The sequence below is a fragment of the Leucoraja erinacea genome, chromosome 37 (genome assembly GCF_028641065.1).
Source record: "Leucoraja erinacea ecotype New England chromosome 37, Leri_hhj_1, whole genome shotgun sequence".
Lineage (NCBI taxonomy): Eukaryota > Metazoa > Chordata > Chondrichthyes > Rajiformes > Rajidae > Leucoraja > Leucoraja erinaceus.
The window spans coordinates 8,558,125-8,570,774 of NC_073413.1; the positions used below are offsets into that span (position 1 = coordinate 8,558,125).

Here is a 12,650-nt window from a genome sequence, read left to right on the forward strand (position 1 = left end):
TGCCTATTTCCTTCAGGGTTTCGGCCCGAAACGTTGCCTATTTCCTTCAGGGTTTCGTCCCGAAACGTTGCCTATTTCCTTCAGGGTTTCGGCCCGAAACGTTGCCTATTTCCTTCGCTCCATAGATGCTGCCGCACCCGCTGAGTTTCTCCAGCAATTTTGTCCACCAGCAACCCTTCAAGTAACCCTTACTTTCCCCATCCTATTTCTCCTATTAGTTTCACTGTCCTCCTGATTCATTTTACTGTTAGCATGCCTCGTTGTCACCTTCCCCTCAGCCAACGATGAACCGTTCTACCTTTCCCTGATCAGCGTCTGCTTTTCACACCTTACATTCTCTCCGCACCCTTCCATGTCTCTAGACTGCCTCTCCCCTGACTCTCAGTCTGGAGAAGGTTCTCGTCCCGAAACGTCACCCTTTCCTTATCTCAATAGACATTAGACAACAGACAATAGGTGCAGGAGTAGACCATTCGGCCCAGCATAGAAACATAGACAATAGGTGCAGGAGTAGGCCATTCGGCCCTTCGAGCCAGCATAGAAACATAGACAATAGGTGCAGGTGTAGGCCATTCGGCCCTTCGAGCCAGCACCGCCATTCAGATTCAGATTCAGATTCAGATTCAATTTTAATTGTCATTGTCAGTGTACAGTACAGAGCCAACGAAATGCATTTAGCATCTCCCTTGAAGAGCGACATAGCAAACGATTTGAATATTCAATGTGATCATGGCTGATCGTCCCCAATCAGTACCCCGTTCCTGCCTTCTCCCCATATCCCCTGACTCCGCTATATTTAAGAACCCTATCTAGCTCTCTCTTGAAAGCATCCAGAGAACCGGCCTCCACCGCCCTCTGTGAGGCAGAGAATTCCACAGCCTCACCACTCTCCAGGGATGCTGCCTGTCCTGCTGAGCTACTCCGGAGTGTTAGCGTGTACCATTGGAGCCATTACCGTTACTTCAAAAGAAATGACTTACTTGTGGAGTTAACCACGATCTCAGGGGAACTCAGTTTGCCTGTAGGGGTGACTGACTGCATCATCAGCTGGTATTGTACGCCAGGGACCAGCTTAGTCACCGTGAAGGTTGTCACGCCCGGACCTGTGTCGATAGCCGCGCGGCCACTACGGGTAACGTTGGTGAGTGTAATCCTGTACGTGTACTCCGGGGCTCTTGCATCTGTGGGCGCTGCCCATGCTACTTCCATTGACACCGTTGTCGTGTTGATCACGGTCAACCCAGAGACTGGAGATGGATCTGTGGAGAAGAAGGCAGAGAGTTAACATAGGAGATATCCAGCACCTTGCGGGCATCAGCTACCACACCGTCATTAAATCATGGCTGTCGTAGACTCAAACAACAGACAACAGACAATAGGTGCAGGAGTAGGCCAATCGGCCCTTCGAGCCATCACCGCCATTCAATGTGATCATGGCTGATCATCACCAATCAGTACCCCGTTCCAAAACGCCTTCTCCCCATATCCCCTGACTCCGCTATCTTTAAGAGCCCTATCTAACTCTCTCTTGAAAGCATCCAAAGAACCGGCCTCCACCGCCCTCCGAGGCGGAGAATTCCACAGACTCACCACTCTCTGTGAGAAAAAGTGTTTCCTCGTCTCCGTTCTAAATGGCTTACCCCTCATTATTAAACTGTGTGTGTGTGGCCCCTGGTTCTGGACTCCCCCAACATCGGGACGATGTTTGCTGCCTCTAGTGTGTCCAAGCCCTTAACAATCTTATATGTTACAATAAGGTCTCACTGATGCCAATTGAAACTGAAGCATGATTTTCCTGTTGTATTCATTCCTCCTTACGAGAAACTATAACATTCGAGAAACATAGACAATAGGTGCAGGAGGAGGCCATTCGGCCCTTCGAGCCAGCACCGCCATTCAATGTGATCAAGGCTGATCATCCCCAATCAGTACCCCGTTCCTGCTTTCCTCCCCATATCCCTTGATTCCGTTAGCCTCTCAAGCTAAATCTAACTGTCTCTTGAAAACATCCAGCTTCTCTTGATCTATCTCTCCCTTGCAACCCCATTCTCCTGCTGGAGTAACTCAGCGGGACAGGCGGCATCTCTGGAGAGACGGAATGGGTGACGTTTCAGGTCGAGACCCTTCTTCATACTTCTCAAGACAGATTTTACCCATTCCTTCTCGCTACAGATGCTGCCTGTCCCGCTGAGTTACTCCAGCATTTTGTGTCTATATTTTTTTGAGTTACTTACTCGAGGCGCTTGTCACCTGTGCAGGTGTGCTCCGTGTGTTCTCAGGTGTGACTGACCGCACCAACAGCTGGTATTGATCCCCAGGTTGCAGCCCTGTCGCTGTGAATGTTGTCTCGCCTTTACTCGTGATAGTGGTCAAACCAACACCGCCAGCAACATTCGTGACTGTAACGTTGTAGGTGTAATCCGAGGCTCTTGTATTATTTGGTGTCGTCCATTCAATCCTTAACGACTGTGTAGTCCCGTTCACCACAGACAGTCCAGTCACTGGAGAGGGATCTGTTACGAGAGAGGCAGAGGCAGGGGTTAGATTGTGTGGGGCACCCTATTTCCTGAGTTCTCTCCTGCTGTGTGTCCAACTCAAATTGTGTGGTTAGACATAAAATGCTGGAGTAACTCAGCGGGACAGGCAGCATACAATACAATACAATACAATTTATTTGTCACTTGAACCCCATAGAGGCTCAAATGAAATGTTGTTTCTGCAGTCATACATACAAGGAAAAAAAGACCCAAGACACAACACAATTTACACAGACATCCATCACAGCGCATCTCCTCCTCGCTGTGATGGAAGGCAAAAAAACGTATCTCTCCCCTGCACTTCCCTCTCCCCCCGATGTCAGAATCAAAGTCAGAGCCCCCGGCGGGTGATGGCAATTGTCCCACGGCCATTAAAGCCACGCCGGGTGATGCAAGGCCGCACTCCGGGTCTTGTTGTTGGAGCCCCGGGCGGGCGCTGGCAAAGTCCCGCAGCCGTTGAAGCCGCGCCGGGCGGTGATGTAAGGCCCCGCTCCAGGTACTCCTCGACCCCGCGACTCGGGCGGGAGAAGTCGCCGTTGCGAAAGCCCCGAAAAGCGGTCTCCCCAGGGACCCGCGGGCTCCCGGTGTTACTGTCTACCAGACCTGCGGTTGAAGCCTCCGAATCTCCGGGGGTCGGGACACAGCAGCGCCACCACCGCTCCTCCCGCTCCGGACTCGGCCAGCTCCGCGATGGTGAGTAAAGTCCGCAGGCTCCGTAACTGGAGCCCCAGGTCGTTCCTGCTGGAGGCCGCTCCACGTTGCAGCCCCAATGACAACGGAGACCCGACAAGGGAAAGGTCGGGTTCTCCGTGCAGGGGAAAGACTTAAAAAGTCCCCCCCCCCACACACACACACACATACACACAAAAAATAAATAAAAACTACATTCAAACGGGACAAAAAATAACAAAAAGACAGACGGACTGCAGAGGCCGCTGCGACGTGAGTCGTGCCGCCCACCGGAATCTCTGGAGAGAAGGAACGTGTGACGCTCCGGGTCAGGGTATTCAACGTCAGTATATCGTCACATGTACTAATTGAGGCCGGTTTCCATGCTGTATCTCTAAACCAAACTAATCTACTGTCTGATAAACATTTGTGTTTAAGAAGCAACTGCTGATGCCGGAAAATCGAAGGTAGACAAAAATGCTGGAGAAACTCAGCGGGTGCAGCAGCATCAATGGAGCGAAGGAAATTGGCAATGTTTCGGGCCGAAACCCTTCTTCAGACTGATGGAAGGGTTTCGGGCCGAAACGTTGCCTATTTCCTTCGCTCCGTAGATGCTGCTGCACCCGCTGAGTTTCTCCAGCATTTTTGCGTACCTTCAGGTTTGTGGCTTAATCGGCTTCTGTAAATAGTCCCGTGTGTGGGATAGAACTAGGGTACGGGTGACCGCTGGTCGGCACCGACTCGGTGGGCCGAAGGGCCTGTTTCCATGCTGTATCTAGAGTTGCCAACTGGCCTGTGTTAGACGGGCTAATCCCGTATTTCGGGCTAAACTGTACTGCTACTACTCGGGCGTTTGGGTCGGAGTTACTTACTTGTGGTGCTTGTCACCTCCAGAGGTGTGCTCCGTGTGTCCTCAGGTGTGACTGACCGCACCAACAGCTGGTATTGATCCCCAGGTTGCAGCCCTGTTGCTGTGAATGTTGTCTCGCCTTTACTCGTGCTCTTGGTCAAACCAACACCGTCAGCAACATTAGTGACTGTAACGTTGTAGGTGTAATTCGAGGCTCTTGTATTATTTGGTGTCGTCCATTCAATCCTTAACGAATCTATTGTCCCAATCACCACAGACAGTCCAGTCACTGGAGAGGGATCTGTTACGAGAGAGGCAGAGGGAGGGGTTAGATTGTGTGGGGCACCCTTTTTCCTGAGTGCTCTCCCGCTGTGTGTCCAACTCAAATTGTGTGGTTAGACACAAAATGCTGGAGTAACTCAGCGGGACAGGCAGCATCTCTGGAGAGAAGGAACGTGTGATGCTCCGGGTCAGGGTACTCAAGGTCAGTATATCGTCACATGTACTAATTGAGGTACAGTGAAACTTGAGGCATCACACAGCCATACGAAGTGAAAAGCAACAAGAGGAACGACCACATGAGAGTTAACACAAACCTCCATCACAGGGGCTTCCATATTCGGGACCCGTCTTCAGACCGATCTCAGGGAAGTGGGCAGTACAGAGATAAAATGTAGTCGGGGACAGTAATGGCCCTGTCCCATGGTACGAGTTCATTCCAAGAGCTCTCCCGAGTTTTAAAAAAAATCAAACTCGTGGTAAGCACGGAGAATGAACGTAGCGGGTACGTCGGAGCTCGGGGACGTCTCTTAGCGCTAACGGCAGGTACTCGGGAAGACTCGCTAACGGCAGGTAAGCACGGGAAGACTGGTGAAGATTTTTTAACGTTGAAAAATGTCCACGAGAGCCCCGAGTACCGACGAGCGGCCATTACCGTAAATCTCCAAGTTGGAATCAGGGCAAACTCGGGGGAGAGAGAGCTCTTGGAATGAACTCGTACAGTGGGACAGGGCTTTAAGACTGGTTGGAGAACTGGGAAGGGGGAGGGGATGGAGGGAGAGGGAAAGCAAGGGCAACTTGAAGTTAGAGAAGTCCATGTTCATACCGCTGGGGTGTAAGTTGCCCAAGCGAAATATCAGGTGCTGTTCCTCCAATTTGCGCTGGGCCTCACTCGTTACATATTTAACTAACTGATTCCCGTAATGTGCCTTTAATTTCCACAGCCCCACCCCAGACCAGCAGTATTCGTTACCCCACTCTAACCACACTAATTGCACTTCATTCGGTGGCGCAGCGGGTAGAGTTGCTGCCTCACAGCGCCAGAGACCCCCGGTTCGATCCTGACCACGGGTGCTGTCTGTACGGAGTTTGCACGTTCTCCCTGTGACCACATGGGTTTTCTCTGGGTGTTCCGGTTCCCTCCCACATTCCAAAGACGTGCTGGTTTGTAGCCGATGTTCAGATTCAATTTTAATTCAGATTCAGATTCAATTTTAATTGTCATTGTCAGTGTACAGTACAGAGACAACGAAATGCAATGTTTAAGAAGGAACAGCAGATGCTGGAAAATTGAAGGTACACAAAAATGCTGGAGAAACTCAGTGGGTGCAGCAGCATCTATGGAGCGAAGGAAATAGGCAACGTTTTGGGCCGAAACCCTTCTTCAGATTGATGGAAGGGTTTGGGGCTGAAACGTTGCCTATTTCCTTCGCTCCATAGATGCTGCTGCACCCGCTGAGTTTCTCCAGCATTATTGTGTCGATCTTTTTTTGAGTTACTTACTCGAGGCGCTTGTCACCTGTGCAGGTGTGCTCCGTGTGTCCTCAGGTGTGACTGACCGCACCAACAGCTGGTATTGATCCCCAGGTTGCAGCCCTGTCGCTGTGAATGTTGTCTCGCCTTTACTCGTGCTCTGGGTCAAACCAACACCGCCAGCAACATTAGTGACTGTAACGTTGTAGGTGTAATTCGAGGCTCTTGTATTAATTGGTGTCATCCACTCAATCCTTAACGAATCTGTAGTCCCGTTCACCACAGACAGTCCAGTCACTGGAGAGGGATCTGTTACGAGAGAGGCAGAGGCAGGGGTTAGATTGTGTGTGTGGGGCACCCTATTTCCTGAGTGCTCTCCCGCTGTGTGTGTCCAACTCAAATTGTGTGGTTAGACACAAAATGCTGGAGTAACTCAGCAGCCCGAAACGTTGCCTATTTCCTTCGCTCCGTAGATGCTGCTGCACCCGCTGAGTTTCTCCAGCATTTTTGTCCACCTTCAGGTTTGTGGCTTAATCAGCTTCTGTAAATAATCCCGTGTGTGGGATAGAACTAGGGTACGGGTGACCGCTGGTCGGCACCGACTTGGTGGGCCGAAGGGCCTGTTTCCATGCTGTATCTAGGGTTGCCAACTGGCCTGTGTTAGATGGGCTAATCCCGTATTTTGGGCTAAACTGTGCTGTTACTACTCGGGCGTTTGGGTCGGAGTTACTTACTTGTGGTACTTGTCACCTGTGCAGGTGTGCTCCATGTGTCCTCAGGTGTGACTGACCGCACCAACAGCTGGTATTGATCCCCAGGTTGCAGCCCTGTCACTGTGAATGCTACCTCGCCTTTACTCGTGCTCTGGGTCCAACCAACACCGCCAGCAACATTAGTGACTGTAACGTTGTAGGTGTAATTCAAGGCTCTTGTATCAGCCGGTTGCATCCATTCAATCCTTAACGAATCTGTTGTCCCATTCACCACAGACAGTCCAGTCACTGTAGAGGGATCTGTGACGAGAGAGGCAGAGGGAGGGGTTAGATTGTGTGAAACACCCCTGAATCTCGAGTGCCCTTGAGCTGTGTGTCCAGCACAACGTGTGTGTGGTGAACATTGACTGACTGGTCTGGATTATCATTGACTCCACCATCAGTGAGGAATAAAACACACCACCTTATTAAAAAACAATGAAAATGATTCAAAGCCACATGTGTAGGAAGGAACTGCAGATGCTGGTTTAAACCGAAGATAGACACAAAAAGCTGGAGTAACTCACCCTGCATTGTGTGTGTACTTGGGCTGTGTGTGGGTCAAGCAGATATTGTGTGTGTATTGTTGGGTACAGGATGTGGAATATCAGTCACCCTGCCATTGCCTGCCCCTTGGTCAATTTTCCTGGGTGGCCATTGAGTTATGTTCAGCAAAGTTCCCAGGGATAAAAACATATCTCCATCATCAAATTCCACAGATTCACCACTCTCTGTGTGAAAAATGTGTTTCTCATCTCAGTCCTAAAATATTTCCCATTTATCCTTAAACTGTGTTCTGGACTTCCCCAACATCGGGAACAATCTTCCTGCATCTAGCCTGTCCAACCCCTTAAGAATTTTGTACGTTTCTATAAGATCCCTCCTCAATCTTCTAAATTCTAGCGAGTACAAGCCGAGTCTATCCAGTCTTTCTTCATATGAAAGTCCTGACATCCCAGGAATCAGTCTGGTGAACCTTCTCTGTACTCCCTCTATGGCAAGAATGTCTTTCCTCAAATTAGGAGACCAAAACTGTACGCAATACTCCAGGGTGTGGGAGAGTTGGTGATTGAGCCCATCGCTTTTACGAGATTCTGCTTGGACCTCTTCAATTCAACCAGTTGCACCAGGAGCCTGGCCTTCAAAGTGTCGTGCATGTACGTTCATCATTGATGCAGAAAACCAAGAGGGGATGTCATTTTGCTCGTGCCCCTGTGTCTGGAGCTGGAGCCGGTACTGAGGGGGGCATTAGAGCAGTTACTGTCTCTTCAGGAGTTACTTACTTGTGGTGCTGGTCACCTGTGCAGGTGTGCTCAGTGTGTCCTCAGGTGTGACTGACTGCACCAACAGCTGGTATTGATCCCCAGGTTGCAGCCCTGTCGCTATGAATGCTACCTCGCCTTTACTCGTGCTCTTGGTCCAACCAACACCGCCAGCAACATTAGTGACTGTAACGTTGTAGGTGTAATTCGAGGCTCTTGTATTATCCGGTTGCATCCACTCAATCCTTAACGAATCTGTTGTCCCATTCACCACAGACAGTCCAGTCACTGTAGAGGGATCTGTGACGAGAGAGGCAGAGGGAGGGGTTAGATTGTGTGAGTCACCCCTGAATCTCGAGTGCCCTTGAGCTGTGTGTCCAGCACAACGTGTGTGTGGTGAACATTGACTGACTGGTCTGGATTATCAGTGACTCCACCATCAGTGAGGAATAAAACACACCACCTTATTAAAAAGCAATGAAAATAATTCAAAGCAACATGTGTAGGAAGGAACTGCAGATGCTGGTTTAAACCGAAGATAGACACAAAAAGCTGGAGTAACTCAGCCTGTGTGTCCTTGGGCTATGTGTGGGTCAAACAGATATAAACCCTAGCCCCTAACAATCTTATATCTTTCAATGAGATCCCCTCACTCTCATCCTTCTAAACTCCAAAGTGTACAAGCCCAGCTGCTCCATTCTCTCAGCATAATGGTTCTGTTCAGGCTTCAGCAGAAACACATTGGAGCCCAGAGGTGAAATAGGTGGATACTAGAGAGGGTAGTACCTATTGCCACATGTTATGCCTTTATGGTTAACCTATCGATAGAGTAAAAACCAAGGGCAAAATTCTAGTTTATTCAGAAATATCGAACTATTTTATTGGCTGGCACGATGGCGCAGCGGTAGAGTTGCTGCCTCACAGCGCCAGAGAGCCCGCTTTAATCCAGACAAGTCTGGCGCTTGTCTGTACGGGGTTTGTACGTTCTCCCCGTGACCGCGTGGGTTTTCTCCGGGTGCTCCGGTTTCCGAATACATGCAGGGTTTGTAGGTTAAATTGGCTTCCGTGTGTAGGATCGGACAATGGTGGCCGCGGATTTGGTTGGGCCGAATGGCCGGTTTCCTTAAATGCTGTATCTCTAAACCAAACTAATCTACTGTCTGATAAACATTTGTGTTCAAGAAACAACTGCTGATGCCGGAAAATCGAAGGTAGACAAAAATGCTGGAGAAACTCAGCGGGTGCAGCAGCATCTATAAAGCGAAGGAAATAGGCAACGTTTCGGGGCGAAACCCTTCTTCAGACTCAAGAAGGGTTTCGGCCCGAAACGTTGCCTATTTCCTTCGCTCCATAGATGCTGCTGCGCCCGCTGAGTTTCTCCAGCATTTTTGTGTAGCCCGATAAACATGGCAGGATCATGAGAGTACCAGCTAGTAGTGGGACATGGAGGCATTGGGGCAGTTGCTGTCTCTGCAGGAGTTACTTACTTGTGGTGCTGGTCTCCTCCACACGTGTGCTCAGTGTGTCCTCAGGTGTGACTGACTGCACCGACAGCTTGTATTGATCCCCAGGTTGCAGCCCTGTCGCTGTGAATGTTGTCCCGCCGTGCCTCTTGATAGTGGTCGAACTAGCACCACCAGTACCATTAGTGACTGTAACGATATAGGTGTAGTTAGTGGCTCTTGTATCAGCCGGTGACTTCCATTCAATCCTTAACGAATGTGTTGTCCTGTTCGCCACAAGGAGTTCAGTCACTGGAGAGGGATCTGTTAAGAGAGAGGCAGAGGGAGGGGGTTATATTGTGTGGGACACCCTGCATCATGAGCACTCTTGGCTATTGAATGAGCCTCCGCTGATAATAGTGAGATGTCCATTAGATGCGGGGTATGGATTATCACGGTGGCGCAGCGGTAGAGTTGCCGCCGCACGGCGCCAGAGACACGTGTTCGATCCCATCCACGGGTGTTTGTCTGTACGGACTTTGTACGTTCTCCCCGTGACCAGCGTGGGTTTTCTCCGGGTGCTCCGGTTTCCTCCCACGCTCCAATGACCTGCGGGTTTGTAGGGTAACTGGCTTGGTGTAAATGTAAATGTTCCCAAGTGGGTGTGTGTAGGATAGAGTTGGTGTACGGGGATGGCTGCTCGGCCCAGAGATGATGGGCCAAAGGGCCTGTTTCCGTGCCGTATCTCTAAACTACCAACTAAACCAAGACCCACCATAAAACTGAATCTTATCTGACATACAGGATTAAAAACTAAAGGATGTCGGTCACATTGGAATGGGGGCAGTGTGAGGTTGCTGCTGTTTTGGAGATCCTTGTGAATAGACGTATGTGAAAAATAGTCCTAGGGATTAAATGTAGGTGGCCGTACACCTCTGAGCTCTGGGGAAACTTGCTTGTTGCTAATCTCCAGAGAAACACAAATGATCCCTTTCCTTTGATCACTTGTTACTAGTCAGGAGTCCACAATAGTGTCAGTCGCATTAGGGAGTTTGGCCTAAAATTTCGTTTAGTTTGGAGATACAGCGTGGAAACAGGCCCTTCGGCCCACCGAGTCCGTGCCGACCATCGATCAGCCCAGTACACTAGCGTTACCCGACACACACCAGGGACAGTTTACTGAAACCAATTAACCTGGTGGGACGACAGATGGCACGATGGGCTAAGTGTTCGGCTGGCGACCGGAAGGTAGCCGGTTCGAATCCCGCTTGGAGTGCATACTGTCGTTGTGTCCTTGGGGCAAGACACTTCACCCACCTTTGCCTGTGTGTAAATGTAATGTAATTATGTGAAACACTTTGGGGTCAATGCAAGTTGACTAAAAATGTGCTATATAAATAAGATTATTATTATTATTTATTATAACCTACAAACCTGCCTGTACATCTTCAGAGAGTGGGAGGAAACCTGAGCACCCGGGGGAAACCCACCCAGTCATGGAGAGAACGTACAGACTCCACACAGACAGCAGCTGCGGTCAGGATCGAACCCGGGCCTCTGGCGCTGTGAGGCGGCAACTCTACCGCTGCGCCACCGTGCTGCCCCTGTGAATGTTCTACATTCCTGCTGTCTATTGTTGCAGAAAACCAAGAGGGGATGTCATTTTGCTTGTGCCCCTGTGTCTGGTGCTGGAGCCGGTACTGAGGGAGGCATTAGAGCAGTTACTGTCTCTTCAGGAGTTACTTACTTGTGGTGTTCGTCACCTGCGCAGGTGTGCTCAGTGTGTCCTCAGGTGTGACTGACTGCACCGACAGCTGGTATTGATCCCCAGGTTTCAGCCCTGTCGCTGTGAATGCTACCTCGCCTTTACCCGTGCTCTTGGTCGAACCAACACCGTCAGCAACATTAGTGACTGTAACGTTGTAGGTGTAATCCGAGGCTCTTGTATCATCCGGTTGCATCCACTCAATCCTTAACGAATCTGTTGTCCTGTTCACCACAGACAGTCCAGTCACTGTAGAGGGATCTGTGATGAGAGAGGCAGAGGGAGGGGTTAGATTGTGTGAAACACCCCTGAATCTCGAGTGCCCTTGAGCTGTGTGTCCAGCACAACGTGTGTGTGGTGAACATTGACTGACTGGTCTGGATTATCAGTGACTCCACCATCAGTGAGGAATACAACACACCACCTTATTAAAAAACAATGAAAATGATTCAAAGCCACATGTGTAGGAAGGAACTGCAGATGCTGGTTTAAACCGAAGATAGACACAAAAAGCTGGAGTAACTCACCCTGCATTGTGTGTGTACTTGGGCTGTGTGTGGGTCAAGCAGATATTGTGTGTGTATGTTGGGTACAGGATGTGGAATATCAGTCACCCTGCCACTCGGTCAATTTTCCTGGGTGGCCATTGAGTTATAACCATATAACCATATAACAATTACAGCACGGAAACAGGCCATCTCGGCCCTACAAGTTCATGCCGAACCAATTTTTTTTCTCCCTTTAGTCCCACCTGCCTGCACTCATACCATAACCCTCCATTCCCTTCTCATCCATATGCCTATCCAATTTATTTTTAAATGATACCAATGAACCTGCCTCCACCACTTCCACTGGGAGCTCATTCCACACCGCTACCACTCTCTGCGTAAAGAAGTTCCCCCTCACATTACCCCTAAACTTCTGTCCCTTAATTCTGAAGTCATGTCCTCTTGTTTGAATCTTCCCTATTCTCAAAGGGAAAAGCTTGTCCACATCAACTCTGTATCTTCAGCAAAGCCCCCAGGGTGTGGGAGAGTTGGTGATTGAGCCCATTGCTTTTACGAGTTTCTGCTTGGACCGCTTCAATTCAACCAGTTGCACCAGGAGCCTGGCCTTCAAAGTGTCGTGCATGTACGTTCATCATTGGTGCAGAAAACCAAGAATAAAATGCAAGAATGTCCTTCCTCAAATTAGGAGACCAAAACTGCTTACAATACTCCAGGCGTGGTCTCACTAGGGCTCTGTACAACTGCAGAAGGACCTCTTTGCTCCTATACTCGATTCCTCTTGTTATAAAGGCCAGCATGCCATTCGCTTTCTTCACTGCCTGCTGTACCTGCATGCTTACTTTCGTAGACTGATGTACAAGGACCCCCAGATCCCGTTGCACTTCCCCTTTTCCCAACGACGCCATTTAGATAATAACCTGGTTATAATAAGATAATAATTCAGAGCCGCTCTCTGGTTGTGGTAGGATGGTTCAGTTGCCTGATAACAGCTGGGAAGAAACTGTCCTTGAATCTGGAGGTGTGCGTTTTCACACTTCTGGGGGTGTGTGCGTTTTCACACTTCTGGGAGGGTGTGTGTTTTCACACTTCTACACTATACCTTTTTGTAATGG

At 49.6% G+C, this 12,650-nt stretch overlaps 1 protein-coding gene across 3 annotated transcripts in view; it reads right to left on the minus strand.

Moving 5' to 3' along the window:
* The window catches only part of LOC129713909 (receptor-type tyrosine-protein phosphatase H-like), a 56,894-nt gene that overhangs the window by 18,963 nt on the left and 25,281 nt on the right, over positions 1 to 12,650 (minus strand). Inside the window, exons 6-13 of one of the 3 annotated variants that reach the window (XM_055663285.1) lie at positions 11,012 to 11,290; positions 9,310 to 9,588; positions 7,844 to 8,122; positions 6,543 to 6,821; positions 5,839 to 6,117; positions 4,079 to 4,357; positions 2,235 to 2,513; positions 981 to 1,259 (exon numbers count right to left, since the gene is read on the minus strand). In XM_055663285.1, coding sequence (XP_055519260.1) covers positions 981 to 1,259; positions 2,235 to 2,513; positions 4,079 to 4,357; positions 5,839 to 6,117; positions 6,543 to 6,821; positions 7,844 to 8,122; positions 9,310 to 9,588; positions 11,012 to 11,290 — 2,232 coding nt within the window. The remainder of the gene's footprint in view (positions 1 to 980; positions 1,260 to 2,234; positions 2,514 to 4,078; positions 4,358 to 5,838; positions 6,118 to 6,542; positions 6,822 to 7,843; positions 8,123 to 9,309; positions 9,589 to 11,011; positions 11,291 to 12,650) is intronic. The other 2 variants (XM_055663286.1, XM_055663287.1) reach the window with 2 other exon arrangements.